Here is a 23,170-nt window from a genome sequence, read left to right as displayed (position 1 = left end):
AGGTCCCACAGAGGTCACTAAGCAAAGGTTTTGCTGGGGTTTTGAGACTGTGAGTCACTGCACCAATTCACTCTACTTACTATTCAGCGGTTTGATGGGATTTTGTGAAGCCCCCGTCAACGTCAATCTGTGATTTTGCGGTGGCTTAATGGGATTTGGACCGAACTGCCACATCTGTCTGGCCAATCAGAAGGAGGGGAATCCAAAATACTTGCAACGAAGGCAATTATTAAGAACTAAATAGGAAGGTGGATACTGGAACATTGATCATTCTCTTATGAGGGAAATATTAGGGGGGAAATCTTTGTTCAGTTTTATTAAGAGTAGTATATTTTAACAATTATATTAAAGGGACAGTATTAATTAGTTGTAAATGGTGTCTAAAAATGTTTTTTAACCTAAAATAAAAAGTGCTTCCATCATCATTACACAAATACGTCTGGCGTACACCAGAGAGAAGCAGACAACGGGAAAATGTAAGTCCACGATGGTCATGGTGTTTCCCAACATCGATGGTCTGGTGTCTCAGCCATCCAAGTTTTAACCACTGTTTAAAAAAAAAATATTTATTTTTCCGAGAGTATTAGTATTTTGTCCGTAAGAGAATTATCATTGATACATTATCTGCCTTCTTATTCACTGCATAATAATTACCACATTTGTCTGTTGTTGGTTTCTAAAGTAGCTGCTTAGTAAATACGGGATTTCTATACCTGTAATGGTAAAACTCTCAATGCTGCTTTGAAGTGCTATTGTATACTAAAGTCTGGCTTTTTCAGTCCATTTGGGTTTTGGTAAATTACCGGGGTGCAATACCACCAGTAAATCACAAGAAATGCAAATCCGACACTTGGGGGGAGATTCAACTGCTGTGTTTGGCGCTCCAGGTAATGTGCACCCAATGAATCTACTCAGGTTTTGTTCGGATCGGGCGTGAGAGCAACGTGTGCCCATTATTTCTGCTCACACCCTCCTGAGGTTAGAAGAAATAGTCAGGAAATCCCTTTATTAGCCGTCCAAACTGCTGTTTCGGCAGGTTGCCCAATTGTTTACACCTAGCGATTTTGGGCGGGACAAGCGCAATAAGTAATAGGTGTCCGTAGCAGTTGAGCCCAACTGGAGCAACAACTGAATAGCTCTGCTGGACAATCATTACTAAGAGTTGACAAAAAAATATTGAATCTCCCTGTTACTAAATATACCTCATAGTAAATAAGAATTTACTTACCGATAATTCTATTTCTCGTAGTCCGTAGTGGATGCTGGGGACTCCGTAAGGACCATGGGGAATAGCGGCTTCGCAGGAGACTGGGCACAAAAGTAAAGCTTTAGAACTACCTGGTGTGCACTGGCTCCTCCCCCTATGACCCTCCTCCAAGCCTCAGTTAGGATACTGTGCCCGGATGAGCGTACACAATAAGGAAGGATTTTGAATCCCGGGTAAGACTCATACCAGCCACACCAATCACACCGTACAACTCGTGATTTAAACCCAGTTAACAGCATGATAACAGAGGAGCCTCTAGAAAAGATGGCTCACTACAGCAATAACCCGATTTTTTGGTAACAATAACTATGTACAAGTATTGCAGACAATCCGCACTTGGGATGGGCGCCCAGCATCCACTACGGACTACGAGAAATAGAATTATCGGTAAGTAAATTCTTATTTTCTCTAACGTCCTAAGTGGATGCTGGGGACTCCGTAAGGACCATGGGGATTATACCAAAGCTCCCAAACGGGCGGGAGAGTGCGGATGACTCTGCAGCACCAAATGAGAGAACTCCAGGTCCTCCTCAGCCAGGGTATCAATTTTGTAGAATTTTACAAACGTATTTGCTCCTGACCAAGTAGCTGCTCGGCAAAGTTGTAAAGCCGAGACCCCTCGGGCAGCCGCCCAAGATGAGCCCATCTTCCTTGTGGAGTGGGCATTTACAGATTTTTGGCTGTGGCAGGCCTGCCACAGAATGTGCAAGCTGAATTGTACTACAAATCCAACGAGCAATAGTCTGCTTAGAAGCAGGAGCACCCAGCTTGTTGGGTGCATACAGGATAAACAGCGAGTCAGATTTTCTGACTCCAGCCGTCCTGGAAACATATATTTTCAGGGCCCTGATAACGTCTAGCAACTTGGAGTCCTCCAAGTCCCTAGTAGCCGCAGGCACCACAATAGGTTGGTTCAGGTGAAACGCTGAAACCACCTTAGGGAGAAACTGAGGACGAGTCCTCAATTCCGCCCTGTCCGAATAGAAAATCAGATAAGGGCTTTTACAGGATAAAGCCGCTAATTCTGACACGCGCCTGGCCCAGGCCAGGGCCAACAGCATGACCACTTTCCATGTGAGATATTTTAACTCCACAGATTTAAGTGGTTCAAACCAATGTGACTTTTGGAACCCAAAAACTACATTGAGATCTCAAGGTGCCACTGGAGGCACAAAAGGAGGCTGTATATGCAGTACCCCTTTTACAACGTCTGAACTTCAGGGACTGAAGCTAGTTCTTTTTGGAAGAAAATTGACAGGGCCGAAATTTGAACCTTAATGGACCCCAATTTCAGGCCCATAGACACTCCTGTTTGCAGGAAATGTAGGAATCGACCCAGTTGAATTTCCTCCGTCGGGCCTTACTGGCCTCGCACCACGCAACATATTTTCGCCAAATGCGGTGATAATGTTTTGCGGTTACATCCTTCCTGGCTTTGATCAGGATAGGGATGACTTCATCCGGAATGCCTTTTTTCCTTCAGGATCCGGCGTTCAACCGCCATGCCGTCAAACGCAGCCGCGGTAAGTCTTGGAACAGACAGGGTCCTTGCTGGAGCAGGTCCCTTCTTAGAGGTAGAGGCCACGGATCCTCCGTGAGCATCTCTTGAAGTTTCGGTTACCAAGTCCTTCTTGGCCAATCCGGAGCCACGAATATAGTGCTTACTCCTCTCCATCTTATCAATCTCAGTACCTTGGGTATGAGAGGCAGATGAGGGAACACATACACTGACTGGTACACCCACGGTGTTACCAGAGCGTCTACAGCTATTGCCTGAGGGTCCCTTGACCTGGCGCAATACCTGTCGAGTTTTTCCCAACGGTTTATAATCATGTGGAAGACTTCTGGGTGAAGTCCCCACTCTCCCGGGTGGAGGTCGTGTCTGCTGAGGAAGTCTGCTTCCCAGTTGTCCACTCCCGGAATTGCTGACAGTGCTATCACATGATTTTCCGCCCAGCGAAGAATCCTTGCAGCTTCTGCCATTGCCCTCCTGCTTCTTGTGCCACCCTGTCTGTTTACGTGGGTGACTGCCGTGATGTTGTCCGACTGGATCAACACCGGCTGACCTTGAAGCAGAGGTCTTGTTAAGCTTAGAGCATTGTAAATGGCCCTTAGCTTCAGGATATTTATGTGAAGTGATGTCTCCAGGCTTGACCATAAGCCCTGGAAATTCCTTCCCTGTGTGACTGCTCCCCAGCCTCGCAGGCTGGCATCCGTGGTCACCAGGACCCAGTCCTGAATGCCGAATCTGCGGCCCTCTAGAAGATGAGCACTCTGCAACCAACACAGGAGGGACACCCTTGTTCTTGGTGACAGGGTTATCCGCTGATGCATCTGAAGATGCGACCCGGACCATTTGTCCAGCAGGTCCCACTGGAAAGTTCTTGCGTGGAATCTGCCGAATGGGATTGCTTCGTAGGAAGCCACCATTTTACCCAGAACCCTTGTGCATTGATGCACTGAGACTTGGCTCGGTTTTAGGAGGTTCCTGACTAGCTCGGATAACTCCCTGGCTTTCTCCTCCGGGAGAAACACCTTTTTCTGGACTGTGTCCAGGATCATCCCTAGGAACAGAAGACGAGTCGTCGGAACCAGCTGCGATTTTGGAATATTGAGAATCCAATCGTGCTGCCGCAACACTACCTGAGATAGTGCTACACCGACCTCCAACTGTTCCCTGGATCTTACCCTTATCAGGGAATCGTCCAAGTAAGGGATAACTAAAATTCCCTTCCTTCGAAGGAATATCATCATTTCGGCCATTACCTTGGTAAAGACCCGGGGTGCCGTGGACCATCCATACGGCAGCGTCTGAACTGATAGTGACAGTTCTGTACCATAAACCTGAGGTACCCTTGGTGAGAAGGGTAAATTTGGACATGAAGGTAAGCATCCTCGATGTCCCGAGACATCATGTAGTCCCCTTCTTCCAGGTTCGCAATCACTGCTCTGAGTGACTCAATCGTGAATTTGAACCTCTGTATGTAAGTGTTCAAAGATTTTAGAATCGGTCTCACCGAGCCGTCCGGCTTCGGTACCACAACAGTGTGGAATAATACCCCGTTCCCTGTTGCAGGAGGGGTACCTTGATTATCACCTGCTGGGAATACAGCTTGTGAATGGCTTCCAAAACTGTCTCCCTGTCAGAAGGAGACATCGGTAAAGCCGACTTTAGGAAACGGCGAGGGGGAGACGTCTCGAATTCCAATTTGTACCCCTGAGATATCACCTGAAGGATCCAGGGGTCTACTTGCGAGTGAGCCCACTGCGCGCTGAAATTCATTGAGACGGGCCCCCCACCGTGCCTGATTCTGCTTGTAAAGCCCCAGCGTCATACTGAGGGCTTGGCAGAGGCGGGAAAGGGTTTCTGTTCCTGGGAACTGGCTGATTTCTGCAGCCTTTTTCCTCTCCCTCTGTCACGGGGCAGAAATGAGGAACCTTTTGCCCGCTTGTCCACGAAAAGACTGCGCCTGATAATACGGCGTCTTCTCATGTTGCTTCCAAATGCCGTTTGAAATCCGCATCACCTGACCACTGTCGTGTCCATAACCCTCTACTGGTAGAAATGGACAACGCACTTAGACTTGATGCCAGTCGGCAAATATTCCGCTGTGCATCACGCATATATATAAATGCATCTTTTAAATGCTCTATAGGCAAAAATATACTGTCCCTATCTAGGGTATCAATATTTTCAGTCAGGGAATCCGACCACGCCAACCCAGCACTGCACATCCAGGCTGAGGCGATTGCTGGTCGCAGTATAACACCAGTATGTGTGTAAATACATTTTAGGATACCCTCCTGCTTTCTATCAGCAGGATCCTTAAGGGCGGCCATCTCAGGAGAGGGTAGAGCCCTTACAAGCGTGTGAGCGCTTTATCCCCCCTAGGGGGTGTTTCCCAACGCACCCTAACCTCTGGCGGCAAAGGATATAATGCCAATAACATTTTAGAAATTATCAGTTGTTATCGGGGGAAACCCACGCATCATCACACACCTCATTTAATTTCTCAGATTCAGGAAAACTACAGGTAGTTTTTCCTCACCGAACATAATACCCCTTTTTGGTGGTACTCGTATTATCAGAAATGTGTAAAACATTTTTCATTGCCTCCATCATGTAACGTGTGGCCCTACTGGAAGTCACATTTGTCTCTTCACCGTCGACACTGGAGTCAGTATCCGTGTCGGCGTCTATATCTGCCATCTGAGGTAACGGGCGCTTTAGAGCCCCTGACGGCCTATGAGACGTCTGGACAGGCACAAGCTGAGTAGCCGGCTGTCTCATGTCAACCACTGTCTTTTATACAGAGCTGACACTGTCACGTAATTCCTTCCAACAGTTCATCCACTCAGGTGTCGACCCCCTAGGGGGTGACATCACTATTACAGGCAATCTGCTCCGTCTCCACATCATTTTTCTCCTCATACATGTCGACACAAACGTACCGACATACAGCACACACACAGGGAATGCTCTGATAGAGGACAGGACCCCACTAGCCCTTTGGGGAGACAGAGGGAGAGTTTGCCAGCACACACCAGAGCGCTATATATATACAGGGATAACCTTATATAAGTGTTTTTCCCCTTATAGCTGCTGTATCTTTAATACTGCGCGTAATTAGTGCCCCCCCTCTCTTTTTTAACCCTTTCTGTAGTGTAGTGACTGCAGGGGAGAGCCAGGGAGCTTCCCTCCAACGGAGCTGTGAGGGAAAATGGCGCCAGTGTGCTGAGGAGATAGGCTCCGCCCCCTTATCGGCGGCCTTATCTCCCGTTTTTCTATGTATTCTGGCAGGGGTTAAATGCATCCATATAGCCCAGGAGCTATATGTGATGCATTTTTTGCCATCCAAGGTGTTTTTATTGCGTCTCAGGGCGCCCCCCCCCCAGCGCCCTGCACCCTCAGTGACCGGAGTGTGAAGTGTGCTGAGAGCAATGGCGCACAGCTGCAGTGCTGTGCGCTACCTTGTTGAAGACAGGACGTCTTCTGCCGCCGATTTTCCGGACCTCTTCTGTCTTCTGGCTCTGTAAGGGGGCCGGCGGCGCGGCTCTGGGACCCATCCATGGCTGGGCCTGTGATCGTCCCTCTGGAGCTAATGTCCAGTAGCCTAAGAAGCCCAATCCACTCTGCACGCAGGTGAGTTCGCTTCTTCTCCCCTTAGTCCCTCGATGCACTGAGCCTGTTGCCAGCAGGTCTCACTGAAAATAAAAAACCTAAAACTAAACTTTTCACTAAGCAGCTCAGGAGAGCCACCTAGTGTGCACCCTTCTCATTCGGGCACAAAATCTTAACTGAGGCTTGGAGGAGGGTCATAGGGGGAGGAGCCAGTGCACACCAGGTAGTTCTAAAGCTTTACTTTTGTGCCCAGTCTCCTGCGGAGCCGCTATTCCCCATGGTCCTTACGGAGTCCCCAGCATCCACTTAGGACGTTAGAGAAATGCAAGCAACTGAATAGACTCAGACTATTGATCATTCCTCTCCTTATATAAGCCAAACAGGTCAGTTTTAAGAGTACAGAATAGGTCCCACACCTCGTTCGAGATTTCTCCAAGCACCTACAGTATGTCTGGAGAAGTCAATGTCTGTTGGACATTAGGGTGGTGAAAGAAAACTTTTTTTCTAGGATCGAATTCTAATAGAGCGGAAAAGTTGCCTCTTTGGGCCAATAAAATGTGTAAAAAAATTCAGCTTGATCAGTTAATATCTTCTGTCGGAAGCAGGTCTGAATTTTGGAAATTTTCCTACAAAAAGACAAACGTTTTAATGTTTTTCCGAGGTTCTTATTTTCACCGTCGTAAGTAGGGTTATATGTGCTCTAAATGAAAGGAGAAACCACTCTCGGCTGATTTTCTGGCGCTAGAACAGTTTGATTGACAAGATAAAATTGCCATGTGTGCAGCTCTTCGCCCACTTTTTGACGTAACAAAGTGGCCCAGAACCCACCACGCGGAGGTGGCTGCACGTTGAGTTCCATTTGTTTTTATTTTTCTTTTTTTTATATTTATTTACACATTTTATATTTGAGAAAAATTAACCATAGCTCTACTTATCGCCATACCATCCAGCGCTCCAGAGGATACTAGCTCTTGCTGTCAACCTTTGGGACAGTTTGTCGGGATAACAATGAGCAACGAATGAAGCCATAACTTGCATCACTGCCGCATGTTTTAGCGGACACTTCTGTAACGAGTTTGACTAAATGTTCCACCGCAACAGTGACAGAGATCGGAGTACAGTTTCCGTACTCATGGTTACCTAACAACTCTTCTTTCAGCTCCTGGATCAGTACGTTCTTGAGAACTGGCGGAGTCAACATTTGAACGGAAGATCACTGCTTGGTAGCGGCTCAGATCAGGTGGACAAGTGCCAGACTGAATTGCCCCAGAGATTTCGGACAAGTATTTCTGATTCTAGGTCAGATCTGCAGACGAAATTATCAGGTAAGCTACAATCGACTGCTTCCTAACAGACTACTGGGAGATATTCACAGCCCTTTCGTGTTGAACCAACAGGCCCACTGAATTGACTTTGGCCCAGATGTGACTCCATCCATGATGTCAAAGAGACTTTGAAACAGAAGTTCATGAACTGGAGGAGACGTATTACCCACTGAAGTGGTCGACCAAGCTTGTTTTCCAGGCATGGAATGACACCTACCTTCCCTCCCGTGTTGACAACTGTGCCGTCACAACCTAGGACTCAAAGCTCCTCTGTATCTCCTTCTCGAATCAAAACTTCATGGATGCCGTCACAAATGTCACGTGCATTCCCTGACTTAGGTACTACATGACTTACGTATTTGGATTCAGGCTCAGATAAAATGGAAATATGCTCCTCTTTGATAGGGCATCGGTAGAATTTTGCGTCTTGTTTCACTTGAGTAAGGGTGTCATCTGTCAACCGTCATAGTATAAGGCTTTGGGCAGAACAGTATTTTGTTGTGCCTGCAGTTTCAACTCTTCTCATACTTTTTGTTTCTCTTGTCTAATTTGATTTTTATCTGTTACGAGGTTGGGAGAATCCGTGGATATTAGCCAGACATCTTTACGCACAGATGTAGCTACTATTGCTGTCGCTCTGTCACTCACACCAAATCTTTGGCAGATAAGTGCCGTCTCCTTCAACTCAACTCGCATTTGAGTGGAAGACTTTCTCTTAAGACTTAGGGCCTCATTCAGACCTAATCGCTAGCAGATAGTCGCCGCCGAAAGGGGGAGTGTATTTTAGCTGTGCAAGTGTGCGAATGCATGTGTAGCAGAGATGTACAAACAGATTTTATGCAGTGTCTGCACAGCCCAGGAATTACTCAGCCGCTGCGATCACATCAGCCTGTCTGGGACCGGAATTGACGTCAGACACCCGCCCTGCAAACGCTTGGACACGCCTGAGTTTTTCCAACCACTCCCTGAAAACGGTCAGTTGACACCCACAAACGCCTACTTTCTGTCAAACTCCTTGCGATCGCTCGTGCGAACGGATCCGTCGCACAAACCCATCGCTAAGCGGCGATCCGTTTTGTACCTATGCGACGCGTCTGCGCATTGCGGTGCCTACACATGCACAGTTTGGGCCTGATCACCCGCTGTACGAAAACGCACAGCAGCGATCAGGTCTGAATTACCCCCTTAGTGATGGTAAGTACGACTGGTCACTATCGGGCGATTCACTTCCCTAATTTTTTTTCTGTTAAGTCTATCAATAAATATTTGGAGCATCAAGCTTCATCCTCTCGCCTTGCAGCCTTGGCCTCTCTTTGGAGTACCTGGACCGATCTTTTAAGAAGTTTCTCAGTTTCAGATACATCGACACCTCCTATGTAACCGATGCGGTCGCCCTTCTGGTCCAGGAAGAAAGCGTGTTCCTTCGAAGGAACTTTCCGATCCTTCGGACAAGAGCAAGACTGAAAATCTTTGCACCTGCAGGCCACAATGACAAAGTCGCCAGCATATTTTTGAAGAGCTGGGCTTCTCTGCGTGCTGTACAATCCCCTTTTAATATCCTGTATTTATTGTGGTACTCTGCAATAAGTTGTACAATGCATGTGAAAGAGAGAGAAATAATAGATGCTTTTTCATAAATAGTCATCACTTTCTGGCATAATTAAGATTTGGACAGAGCCATTACTTGCAATAATCACACAAATACGCAGTGGGATATGGTCGTTAGGTCGACCACTATTGGTCGACATGCAGGTCGACGGGGTCTATAGGTCGACACGTGATAGGTCGACATGAAAAAAGGTCGACACAAGTTTTAAACAATTTTTTCAACTTTTTCATACTTTACGATCCACGTGGACTACAAATGGGAACGGTAACCTGTGCAGAGTGCAGCGGTAGTGGAGTGAGGCACCTTGCCCGAAGCATGGTGAGCGATGCGGGCCTTGCAAGGGGACACGGTGCACTCATTGGGGTTCCCCGTCACTCTACGAAGAAAACGACACCAACAAAATGAAAAAACTCATGTCGACCTATCACATGTCTACCTAAAGACTATGTCGACCTAGCAACCCTGTCGACTTACTGCATGTCGACCAATAGTGGTCGACGTAATGACTGTTGACCGAAGTGTGGTCGACCCAAAGACCCATACGCAGTAGGCAGTAGCGAGCAGGACAAAACCTCTCTACCCCCCCCCCCCACCCAGGAACACCTGATTGCTATTGCCGCAAAATCGTCAAAACACGATTCCGAAACAGAGAATGACAAAGAGGCTGATGTGTGCTAGCAGTCACAAGTGGCAAGCGCAAGTCCGGACACATCTCTCACCTGGCGTGTAGTGCGGCGGTGTTTCATCCTACCTACAGCCAACGAGGGGCCAATTGGCTGGTGTGGAGAGTGACTGACTAACGTCACAAGCGTAGGTCTCAACACATCTCTCACCCGTCCTAAACTGCGGCATCGTCCCAGCAACACATCTCTAGCCCGTCCTAAACTGCGGCATCGTCCCAGCAACACATCTCTAGCCCGTCCTAAACTGCGGCATCGTCCCAGCAACACATCTCTAACCCGTCCTAAACTGCGGCATCGTCCCAGCAACACATCTCTAGCCCGTCCTAAACTGCGGCATCGTCCCAGCAACACATCTCTAGCCCGTCCTAAACTGCGGCATCATCCCAGCAACACATCTCTAGCCCGTCCTAAACTGCGGTATCGTCCCAGCAACACATCTCTAGCCCATCCTAAACTGCAGCATCATCCCAGCAACACATCTCTAGCCCATCCTAAACTGCGGCATCATCCCAGCAACACATCTCTAGCCCATCCTAAACTGCGGCATCGTCCCAGCAACACATCTCTAGCCCGTCCTAAACTGCGGCATCGTCCCAGCAACACATCTCTAGCCCACCCTGAACTGCGGTATCGTCCCAGCAACACATCTCTAGCCCGTCCTTAACTGCGGCATCATCCCAGCAACACATCTCTAGCCCGTCCTAAACTGCGGCATCGTCCCAGCAACACATCTCTAACCCGTCCTAAACTGCGGCATCATCCCAGCAACACATCTCTAGCCCGTCCTAAACTGCGGCATCATCCCAGCAACACATCTCTAGCACGCCCTCAACTGCGGCATCGTCCCTGCAACACATCTCTAGCCCGTCCTAAACTGCGGCATCGTCCCAGCAACACATCTCTAGCCCACCTTGACACTGCGGCATCATCCCTGCAACACATCTCTAGCCCGTCCTAAACTGCGGCATCGTCCCAGCAACACATCTCTAGCCCGTCCTAAACTGCGGCATCGTCCCAGCAACACATCTCTAGCCCGTCCTAAACTGTGGCATCATCCCTGCAACACATCTCTGGCCAGTCCTAAACTGCGGCATCATTCCAGCAACACATCTCTAGCCCATCCTAAACTGCGGCATCATCCCAGCAACACATCTCTAGCCCACCCTGACACTGCGGCATCATCCCAGCAACACATCTCTAGCCCGTCCTAAACTGCGGCATCGTCCCAGCAACACATCTCTAGCCCACCCTGAACTGCGGTATCGTCCCAGCAACACATCTCTAGCCCACCCTCAGCTGCGGCATCGTCCCAGCAACACATCTCTAGCCCGTCCTAAACTGCGGCATCGTCCCAGCAACACATCTCTAGCCCGTCCTAAACTGCGGCATTGTCCCAGCAACACATCTCTAGCCCGTCCTAAACTGCGGCATCGTCCCAGCAACACATCTCTAGCCCGTCCTAAACTGCGGCATCGTCCCAGCAACACATCTCTAGCCCGTCCTAAACTGCAGCATCGTCCCAGCAACACATCTCTAGCCCGTCCTAAACTGCGGCATCGTCCCAGCAACACATCTCTAGCCCGTCCTAAACTGCAGCATCGTCCCAGCAACACATCTCTAGCCCGTCCTAAACTGCGGCATCGTCCCAGCAACACATCTCTAGCCCGTCCTAAACTGCGGCATCATCCCAGCAACACATCTCTAGCCCGTCCTAAACTGCGGTATCGTCCCAGCAACACATCTCTAGCCCACCCTCAGCTGCGGCATCGTCCCAGCAACACATCTCTAGCCCGTCCTAAACTGCGGCATCTTCCCAGCAACACATCTCTAGCCCGTCCTAAACTGCGGCATCATCCCAGCAATTGCAATTTGTGAGGTTTTTTTACAAACAATTTCAAAATTCAGGCCTCTGCTTCCAACATAAAATATTAACCGATCGAGCTGAAATTTTTTACACGTTTTATTGGCCCAAAGAGGCAACTTTTTTTATTAGAATTCGATCCTCGAAAAAAAGATTTTTTTCTGACCCTCCCTATCGGATATTATTACCAGAATGGTACGGTCTCATGGGAAAAACTTGTACTAGTCAGACAGAAGAATGGAAAAGTAAAATAACTTGGGATAGAAAGTTCTATTAAAAAAAAAATAAGAATTTACTTACCGATAATTCTATTTCTCGGAGTCCGTAGTGGATGCTGGGGTTCCTGAAAGGACCATGGGGAATAGCGGCTCCGCAGGAGACAGGGCACAAAAAGTAAAGCTTTAGGATCAGGTGGTGTGCACTGGCTCCTCCCCCTATGACCCTCCTCCAAGCCTCAGTTAGGATACTGTGCCCGGACGAGCGTACACAATAAGGAAGGATTTATGAATCCCGGGTAAGACTCATACCAGCCACACCAATCACACTGTACAACCTGTGATCTGAACCCAGTTAACAGTATGATAACAGCGGAGCCTCTGAAAGATGGCTCACAACAATAATAACCCGATTTTTGTAACTATGTACAAGTATTGCAGATAATCCGCACTTGGGATGGGCGCCCAGCATCCACTACGGACTCCGAGAAATAGAATTATCGGTAAGTAAATTCTTATTTTCTCTATCGTCCTAGTGGATGCTGGGGTTCCTGAAAGGACCATGGGGATTATACCAAAGCTCCCAAACGGGCGGGAGAGTGCGGATGACTCTGCAGCACCGAATGAGAGAACTCCAGGTCCTCCTTAGCCAGGTTATCAAATTTGTAGGATTTTACAAACGTGTTTGCCCCTGACTAAATAGCCGCTCGGCAAAGTTGTAAAGCCGAGACCCCTCGGGCAGCCGCCCAAGATGAGCCCACCTTCCTTGTGGAATGGGCATTTACATATTTTGGCTGTGGCAGGCCTGCCACAGAATGTGCAAGCTGAATTGTATTACACATCCAACTAGCAAAAGTCTGCTTAGAAGCAAGAGCACCCAGTTTGTTGGGTGCATACAGGATAACAGCAAGTCAGTTTTCCTGACTCCAGCCGTCCTGGAACCTATATTTTCAGGGCCCTGACCACATCTAGCAACTTGGAGTCCTCCAAGTCCCTAGTAGGCGCAAGACACCACAATAAGCTGGTTCAGGTGAAACACTGACACCACCTTAGGGAGAGAACTGGGGACGAGTCCGCAGCTCTGCCCTGTCCGAATGGACAAACAGATATGGGCTTTTTTGAGAAAAAAAAAAAACCACCAATTTGACACTCGCCTGGTCCAGGCCAGGTCCAAGAGCATGTTCACTTTTCATGTGAGAGGCTTCAAATCCACAGATTTGACTGGTTTTAAACCAATGTGTTTTGAGGAATCCCAGAACTACGTTGAGATCCCACAGTGCCACTGGAGGCACAAAAGGGGGTTGTATATGCAATACTCCCTTGACAAACTTCTGGACTTCAGGAACTGAAGCCAATTCTTTCTGGAAGAAAAATCGACAGGGCCGAAATTTGAACCTTAATGGACCCCAATTTGAGGCCCATAGACACTCCTGTTTGCAGGAAATGCAGGAATCGACCGAGTTGAAATTTCTTCGTGGGGCCTTCCTGGCCTCACACCACGCAACATATTTTCGCCACATGTGGTGATAATGTTGTGCGGTCACCTCCTTTCTGGCTTTGACCAGGGTAGGAATGACCTCTTCCTGAATGCCTTTTCCCTTAGGATCCGGCGTTCCACCGCCATGCCGTCAAACGCAGCTGCGGTAAGTCTTGGAACAGACATGGTACTTGCTGAAACAAGTCCCTTCTTAGCGGCAGAGGCCATAAGTCCTCTGTGAGCATCTCTTGAAGTTCCGGGTACCAAGTCCTTCTTGGCCAATCCGGAGCCATGAGTATAGTTCTTACTCCTCTACGTCTTATAATTCTCAGTACCTTAGGTATGAAAAGCAGAGGATGGAACACATACACCGACTGGTACACCCACGGTGTTACCAGAACGTCCACAGCTATTGCCTGAGGGTCTCTTAACCTGGCGCAATACCTGTCCCGTTTTTTGTTCAGACGGGACGCCATCATGTCCACCTTTGGTAATTCCCAACGGTTTACAATCATGTGGAAAACTTCCCCATGAAGTTCCCACTCTGCCGGGTGGAGGTCGTGCCTACTGAGGAAGTCTGCTTCCCAGTTTCCATTCCCGGAATGAAACACTGCTGACAGTGCTATCACATGATTTTCCGCCCAGCGAAAAGTCCTTGCAGTTTTTGCCACTGCCCTCCTGCTTCTTGTGCCGCCCTGTCTATTTACGTGGGCGACTGCCGTGATGTTTTATCCCACTGGATCAATACCGGCTGACCTTGAAGCAGAGGTCTTGCTAAGCTTAGAGCATTATAAATTTACCCTTAGCTATATTTATGTGGAGAAAAGTCTCCAGACTTGATCACACTCCCTGGAAATTTTTTCCTTGTGTGACTGCTCCCCAGCCTCTCGGGCTGGCCTCCGTGGTCACCAACATCCAAAACTGAATGCCGAATCTGCGGCCCTCTAGAAGATGAGCACTCTGTAACCACCACAGGAGAGACACCCTTGTCCTTGGATATAGGGTTATCCGCTGATGCATCTGAAGATGCGATCCGGACCATTTGTCCAGCAGATCCCACTGAAAAGTTCTTGCATGAAATCTGCCGACTGGAATTGCTTCGAAGGAAGTCACCATTTTTTTACCATGGCCCTTGTGCAATGATGCACTGATTTTAGGAGGTTCCTGACTAGCTCGGATAACTCCCTGGCTTTCTCTTCCGGGAGAAACACCTTTTTCTGGACTGTGTCCAGAATCATCCCTAAGCACAGGAGACTTGTTGTCGGGATCAGCTGCGATTTTGGAATATTTAGAATCCACCCCTGCTGTTGTAACAGTATCCGAGATAGTGCTACTCCGACCTCCAACTGTTCCCTGGACTTTGCCCTTATCAGGAGATCGTCCAAGTAAGGGATAATTAAGACGCCTTTTCTTCGAAGAAGAACCATCATTTCGGCCATTACCTTGGTAAAGACCCGGGGTGCCGTGGACAATCCAAACGGCAGCGTCTGAAACTGATAGTGACAGTTCTGTACCACGAACCTGAGGTACCCTTAGTGATAAGGGCAAATTTGGGACATGGAGGTAAGCATCCCTGATGTCTCGGGACACCATATAGTCCCCTTCTTCCCGGTTCGTTATCACTGCTCTGAGTGACTCCATCTTGATTTGAACCTTTGTAAATGTTCAAATTTTTTTAGATTTAGAATAGGTCTCACCTAGCCTTCTGGCTTCAGTACCACAATATAGTGTGGAATAATACCCCTTTTCTTGTTGTAGGAGGGGTAATTTAATTATCACCTGCTGGGAATACAGCTCGTGAATTGTTTCCCATACTGCCTCCTTGTCGGAGGGAGACCTTGGTAAAGCAGACTTCAGGAGCCTGCGCAGGGGAAACGTCTCGACATTCCAATCTGTACCCCTGGGATACTACTTGTAGGATCCAGGGGTCCTGTACGGTCTCAGCGTCATGCTGAGAGCTTGTCAGAAGCGGTGGAACGCTTCTGTTCCTGGGAATGGGCTGCCTGCTGCAGTCTTCTTCCCTTTCCTCTATCCCTGGGCAGATATGACTCTTATAGGGACGAAAGGACTGAAGCTGAAAAGACGGTGTCTTTTTCTGCAGAGATGTGACTTAGGGTAAAAAACGGTGGATTTTCCAGCAGTTGCCGTGGCCACCAGGTCCGATGGACCGACCCCAAATAACTCCTCTTCCTTTATACGGCAATACACCTTTGTGCCGTTTGGAATCTGCATCACCTGACCACTGTCGTGTCCATAAACATCTTCTGGCAGATATGGACATCGCACTTACTCTTGATGCCAGAGTGCAAATATCCCTCTGTGCATCTCGCATATATAGAAATGCATCCTTTAAATGTTCTATAGTCAATAAAATACTGTCCCTGTCAAGGGTATCAATATTTTTAGTCAGGGAATCCGACCAAGCCACCCCAGCTCTGCACATCCAGGCTGAGGCGATCGCTGGTCGCAGTATAACACCAGTATGTGTGTATATACTTTTTATGATATTTTCCAGCCTCCTGTCAGCTGGCTCCTTGAGGACGGCCCTATCTATAGACGGTACCGCCACTTGTTCTGATAAGCGTGTGAGCGCCTTATCCACCCTAAGGGGTGTTTCCCAACGCGCCCTAACTTCTGGCGGGAAAGGGTATACCGCCCATATTTTCTATCGGGGGGAACCCACGCATCATCACACACTTCATTTAATTTATCTGATTCAGGAAAAACTACGGTAGTTTTTTCACATCCCACATAATACCCTCTTTTGTGGTACTTGTAGTATCAGAAATATGTAACACCTCCTTCATTGCCCTTAACGTGTGGCCCTAATAAGGAATACGTTTGTTTATTCACCGTCGACACTGGATTCAGTGTCCCTGTCTGTGTCTGTGTCGACCGACTAAAGTAAACGGGCGTTTTAAAACCCCTGACGGTGTTTTTGAGACGTCTGGACCGGTACTAATTGTTTGTCGGCCGTCTCATGTCGTCAACCGACCTTGCCGCGTGTTGACATTATCACGTAATTCCCTAAATAAGCCATCCATTCCGGTGTCGACTCCCTAGAGAGTGACATCACCATTACAGGCAATTGCTCCGCCTCCTCACCAACATCGTCCTCATACATGTCGACACACACGTACCGACACACAGCACACACACAGGGAATGCTCTGATAGAGGACAGGACCTACTAGCCCTTTGGAGAGACAGAGGGAGAGTTTGCCAGCACACACCAAAAACGCTATAATTATATAGGGACAACCTTATATAAGTGTTTTCCCTTATAGCATCTTTTTTATATATTTCTAACGCCAAATTAGTGCCCCCCCTCTCTGTTTTAACCCTGTTTCTGTAGTGCAGTGCAGGGGAGAGCCTGGGAGCCTTCCCTCCAGCCTTTCTGTGAGGGAAAATGGCGCTGTGTGCTGAGGAGATAGGCCCCGCCCCTTTTTCGGCGGCCTCGTCTCCCGCTCTTAACGGATTCTGGCAGGGGTTAAATATCTCCATATAGCCCCCGGAGGCTATATGTGAGGTATTTTTAGCCAAAAATAGGTTTTCATTGCCTCCCAGGGCGCCCCCCTTCCAGCGCCCTGCACCCTCAGTGACTGCCGTGTGAAGTGTGCTGAGAGGAAATGGCGCACAGCTGCAGTGCTGTGCGCTACCACCTTAAGAAGACTGAGGAGTCTTCATGCCGCCGATTCTGGACCTTCTTCTTGTTTCAGCATCTGCAAGGGGGCCGGCGGCGAGGCTCCGGTGACCATCCAGGCTGTACCTGTGATCGTCCCTCTGGAGCTAATGTCCAGTAGCCAAAGAAGCCAATCCATCCTGCACGCAGGTGAGTTCACTTCTTCTCCCCTAAGTCCCTCGTTGCAGTGATCCTGTTGCCAGCAGGACTCACTGTAAAATAAAAAACCTAAGCTAAACTTTTCTAAGCAGCTCTTTAGGAGAGCCACCTAGATTGCACCCTTCTCGGCCGGGCACAAAAATCTAACTGAGGCTTGGAGGAGGGTCATAGGGGGAGGAGCCAGTGCACACCACCTGATCCTAAAGCTTTACTTTTTGTGCCCTGTCTCCTGCGGAGCCGCTATTCCCCATGGTCCTTTCAGGAACCCCAGCATCCACTAGGACGATAGAGAAATATATTATATACAGCTCAGGCTCAGTAAGTAACATGGAGAAAGCTGTATGGAAAGTGTGCATCATAGAGGTGTGTTGTGTCCTCTGTATTACACCAGCCACCCTGTGATCCTCGTACCTTTACATAGATACCCTGGAGAATCTCAGAAATTTACTCCAGGCAGGCAACTAGACCCAACAGATACAACTCACAGGGAACGCTTGACGTACAAACCTGCTGTCTGGATCCAGACCCACAAAGTCCTTTTTCTCATACGGTACATAGAGAAGCGGCATCTTCTCTCCGGACTTCTCATTGGTCTTGTCGAGACGTTTGCATTCCAGAACAATGAACAGTGACTCTATAAAATCCTCCACGCGTTTCTCCACCGCTTCGCAGTCTTCATAGCTGGGGTAAAAGGCCACATCAATACGGCCCTGCTCCGTCGCCGATTCCTGCAGCCCAAAGACAAAGAGGCGGGAGTCGTAAAGGGTGGAGCTGTAGACTTCCTTCTGCTGGTCAAACTTCAGGAACGTAAGGGGCAGCTCTTTAGGTAAGCCGCATTCTCCAATACATATGAGGCCGACCACTTTCCGATGAGTCTGGAAATCCCCCCAATCGTTATTCTCCACTGAATACTGATGCCGGTAACGAATGTACAATGCGCGCTGGGAGTTGCTGGCAGTCACCTGGCACACAGAGGAGATGCGTTTGTAGATTTTAAAGAAGTTCTCATTTTTCAAGACACCCACAGGTTGGACCACTACAAGGAGGGTCTGGTGGTCCTCAGCACACTGCATATAATCCGGGACACTCATCCTCAAACTAAGTGTAGCGCCTTCTGAAACCTAAATAAAAACAGACCCGTATGTTAAAAAGAAGTGGTAAGTAGTAGCCCCATAATGTGCCACATTTATGAATATAAATAAAGAATATTAATAATAATTTAGGGGAAGGAGCAAGCAACAAGACTATAAAATTGCACCTGGACAAACTATGCAACACACTATGCAGATTCTTCCTCACACTATGCCCATACCACAGGACATAATCACACAGGCTTAGTCTCCCATATCCACAACGCTTGGGAGCAGAAGTATTTGGGATTTTTCAGTATGTTGGAATATTTGCATCCCATATGGAGATATCTTGGGGATGGGACCCAAGTCTAAGCATGGAATGCAATTACGTGTCATATACACCTTATACACGCAGCCTGAATTTTTTTATACAATATTTTTAATAATTTTGTGTACATGGAACAATAAGAAATCAAGGTGTCACTAGGCCGCGCTCAAAAAGTTTTGGATTTCATATTTGGAATAACAGATTCTCAGATACGAGAGATTCAACCTGTACTACAATGCTACTATACCCTACACAGACATAAGACGCTGCACCCCAACATAACATGACCATAATACATCTATAACACCCTATACAGACATAGGACACTACACCCCAATATGACCTGACCACTGGCCATGACCATAATACATCTATTACACCCTATACAGACATAGGACACTACACCCCAACATGACCTGACCACTGGCCATGACCATAATACATCTATTACACCCTATACAGACATAGGACACTACACCTACACCCCCAACATGACCTGACCACTGGCCATGACCATAATACATCTATTACACCCTATACAGACATAGGACACTACACCCCAACATGACCTGACCACTGGCCATGACCATAATACATCTATTACACCCTATACAGACATAGGACACTACACCCCCAACATGACCTGACCACTGGCCATGACCATAATACATCTATTACACTCTATACAGACATAGGGCACTACACCCCCAACATGACCTGACCACTGGCCATGACCATAATACATCTATTACACCCTATACAGACATAGGACACTACACCCCAACATGACCTGACCACTGGCCATGACCATAATACATCTATTACTCTCTATACAGACACAGGACACTACACCCCCAACATGACCTCACCACTGGCCATGACCATAATACATCTATTACACCCTATACAGACATAGAACACTACACCCCAACATAACCTGACCACTGGACATGACCATAATACATCTATTACACCCTATACAGACATAGGACACTACACCTCCAACATGACCTGACCACTGGACGTGATGATAATATAATTATTTTACACTCTGGCAACACTAATTAATTTATGTGTATTAAGATGATCTGGAAACTGTAGGTATATAAGAAACTAAGTACAAATAATTGTTCCTCCCTTTATAACACTGCGCTCAGCATAGAAGAGGTTCCAGGCATATAAATCGCAAAACACACTGGGGCCCCTGATGCTGAATCTAAAGGGCCACAGTGCAGAGCAGCTAAGAGATGTATAACTTATAATTGGACACAATGTACAGGTTTCAAGAGTATGAGATCTGCCAGACAACAATCTAGTACAGCAGTAGGGGTAGACCTGTAGCGCCCACACAGCGCAGAATACGGACAGTTAGGGGCCCCTGACTGTGCCCCTATGGAGCCTAACCAACGCAGAACTCAGAAATGTATGAGCCTTATAATGGGACAGTAAGCGGCCACAATGTGCGGTATACTGTAGGAGCCCTGTAATGAGGCAGTAAGAGCCCACAGCATACTGTGAGCCCAAGAATGGGGCAGTAAGGAGCAACAGTGAGCAATACACTGTCTAAGCCCTATAATAGTGCAGTAAGGGGCCACAGTGTGCAGTATACTGTATAAGCCATAGAATGGGCAGTAAGGGGCCACAGTGCGCAGTATATAGTATGAGATAAATGTTGGGGCCCTTAGGAGCCCCTGAAGCTTGACCTGTAGGGGTCACAGAGCACTGGTACATATAGCCCAATGCCAGAGGTTCCCAAGGAACCCAACGGTGCAGGTTTTAAATGTATCCATGCTTGGCCACAGGTGACTGAATTAGCACCTCAGTCAATTTGATTTAACCATCTGTGCTGAGCCCGGGATATACCTAAAACCTGGACTGTTGGGGTACCTAGAGGACCGCATTTGGGAACCTCTGCCCTATGCTGAGCCAGCCTGTCAGGGTCCCCTTGCTCTGGTGCTGCAGGGGCCACACACTGGAGATGATGAGGGGCCCCTGGTCACCGCAGGAACACACCAATGGCAGGGAGGACACCCCCAGTGTGTGAGGGGCCCATGCAGGGGCGCAGTGTCATCAGCAGGAGGCAGCACCGAGCATCACCCACCTGTCTCCCAGCTCTGTGCTCCCTCAGCTGCACTGTGTGCCAGACTGCCTTCCGCTTCCTGCTTCCCAGGATGACAGGACCCAACCACAACAGAACAGAGGGGGGGTGATCACACAGGGACATCTTACACCCAGCAGCGCATGCGCAGACACTCACTGACAGCACTGCCTAACAGAATAATCAGTGTTACGTGCGACAGCACCAAAACATCCACAGAATTCCTCCCCGGTATGCTATACAACGTGTAATGACGTCACTGACCCCCCTCCCATTGAGCTGCTGATGGTATATTCCCCTTCAATATTTTTATTCATTCAGGCACAGTAGAGGGAGTGACATGGAGCGGCCACTGGGTGGCGCTGTGTAGCAGAGCATTGCATTGCGCATGCTCAGACCAGGATCAGTGTAATGGGAAATCTGTCTATAAGGCTCTTAGCTCTGGGTAATCCCTTGGTTAGGCGCATATACTGGCAGAGCAGCAGCACTGTCACTGATATAATAGGCTTGCAGCAGCAGAATGCAGTAATACATGCAGTAGGAGTAGTAGTGGGTGTGCAGGCTGATGTATTGGGGACAGAATGGTCACACAACATTAGGGTTACACTGACATGACACAGTTACAGTATCTTCTGCAGATGAGCCCACATATGGGTTCTCTGTACATTGCATTTACATATACTGACCAACCTGGCAGCCTTAATCCCAGTCAGCGTGTAACCAGCTGGAGATAGTTACCATAGCTCTTACACGGCACACCAGCTGGATCATTGCTGCGGCACAGACAACACTCATTTCAGTTTTTAAATGGATTAAACGTGTAGAGGCATTTATTGTCAAAACTTTTTTTTTTGTTATTTATATATAGGCTTACCATACTATCCCTTTACACTGGGACACTTATGAATTACACAGGTTCTGTGGCTGTCTGACTTCAATCCTGCATGTCACCTGGTTTTAAGCAGCCACAGAACCTGTGTAATCCATGAGTGTCCCTGTTTAAAGGGATAGTATGGTAAGCCTATTTTCTTTTACGTCCTAGAGGATGCTGGGGTTCCATTTAGTACCATGGGGTACAGACGGGTCCACCAGGAGCCATAGGCACTTTAAGAGTTTAATAGTGTGGGCTGGCCACTCCCTCTATGCCCCTCCTACCAGACTCAGTTTAGAAAATGTGCTTAGTTAGGTACAGGCAGGCTGCTGGCAACAGACAAATGAAAAAAGCTCAAATAAAAGCGCTCAGTGTGGTTTCATATACTGTAACTGAAATGATACTTAATGTCCATATGATTATGTATGAATAAAGTCCAATCACAAGATGATTCCTCCTGTTGTAGTCTGAGGACGATCAAATCTCCCACTCCATATGACGTATCAAAGTGATATGTAACAAAAGCAGAAATAACACATTATGGTGTAGTACGTCTTTAAATGCTGAAAATGAACAATGCAGCTTGAAACACCAAATTTTCAAAGGAGATAGATGGCGTACCCCACTCACAATCAATATAGCTAGTCTCCGCACATAAAGGTATCTTTCATTCCACCAAAAACTGTAAGTCAAACATATAGTACGATGCGTACCGTTACTCACTCAGAACAAGACGCAAATCCTCACATAACAGTTTCTTTGTGTATAACTCCAAGGATATTCATGAAAAGTGTTATAGTTAAAAACACTTTATTAAAGAATTAAAAGATTATACAAACAGTGGGCCCTGACACAAAATGGCTCAGAGGCGGACAGTGAAGAAGCTTATATGGCCGTCGGCCGAAAACAGCACTAATGAGCTTTTTTCATTTGTCTGTTGTATTCTGTATGAGGGTTAAGTGGCCCTCACTTGCTCAATCAGCTGCATAAGTGAGATTGCGCCTTGGGTTTATGATTATCTTTGCTTTCTAGGCTGCTGGCAACAGCCTACCTGCTTCGTGGGACTTAGGGGGGAAGTAGGAACCAACTTCCTGAAGAGTTAAGGGTTCTCTTCTCCGCTGACAGGACACTGAGCTCCTGAAGGTACTGATTGCAAGGCCACGAGGCGACCGCTCACTCCCGCAGCACGGCCGCCACCCCCTAACAGAGCCAGAAGATAGAAGAGTGGTGAGTACAGCGCCGGGTCACCGGCAGTATGGCGGCACAATGGTTGGAGCGCAGCTTTGACAGGCTGCGCTCCTGGAAGGCTCAGCAACATACATATGTAGACGCTTGAGGGGCGTCCTGAGCCAGCACCTTAACCCTACACTGGTCACATAGTTAACAGGAGCTAATCCCACT

At 47.9% G+C, this 23,170-nt stretch overlaps 1 protein-coding gene across 2 annotated transcripts in view; it reads right to left on the bottom strand.

Moving 5' to 3' along the window:
• TRAPPC9 (trafficking protein particle complex subunit 9) overlaps positions 1 to 20,976 on the bottom strand; it is a 1,110,831-nt gene extending 1,089,855 nt beyond the window's left edge. Inside the window, exons 1-2 of one of the 2 annotated variants that reach the window (XM_063921220.1) lie at positions 20,902 to 20,976; positions 17,907 to 18,520 (exon numbers count right to left, since the gene is read on the bottom strand). In XM_063921220.1, coding sequence (XP_063777290.1) covers positions 17,907 to 18,490 — 584 coding nt within the window. In that variant the 5' untranslated portion in view covers positions 18,491 to 18,520; positions 20,902 to 20,976. Of the gene's footprint in view, positions 1 to 17,906; positions 18,521 to 20,813; positions 20,857 to 20,901 lie in introns of those variants that run through there. The other variant, XM_063921221.1, reaches the window with a different exon arrangement.
• Between the last annotated feature and the right edge of the window lie 2,194 nt (positions 20,977 to 23,170).

The sequence above is a fragment of the Pseudophryne corroboree genome, chromosome 5 (assembly GCF_028390025.1).
Source record: "Pseudophryne corroboree isolate aPseCor3 chromosome 5, aPseCor3.hap2, whole genome shotgun sequence".
In the NCBI taxonomy this organism is placed as follows: Eukaryota; Metazoa; Chordata; class Amphibia; order Anura; family Myobatrachidae; genus Pseudophryne; species Pseudophryne corroboree.
The sequence above is the reverse complement of the archived record's forward strand: the minus strand, read 5'-3'. Positions and strand labels throughout refer to the sequence as shown.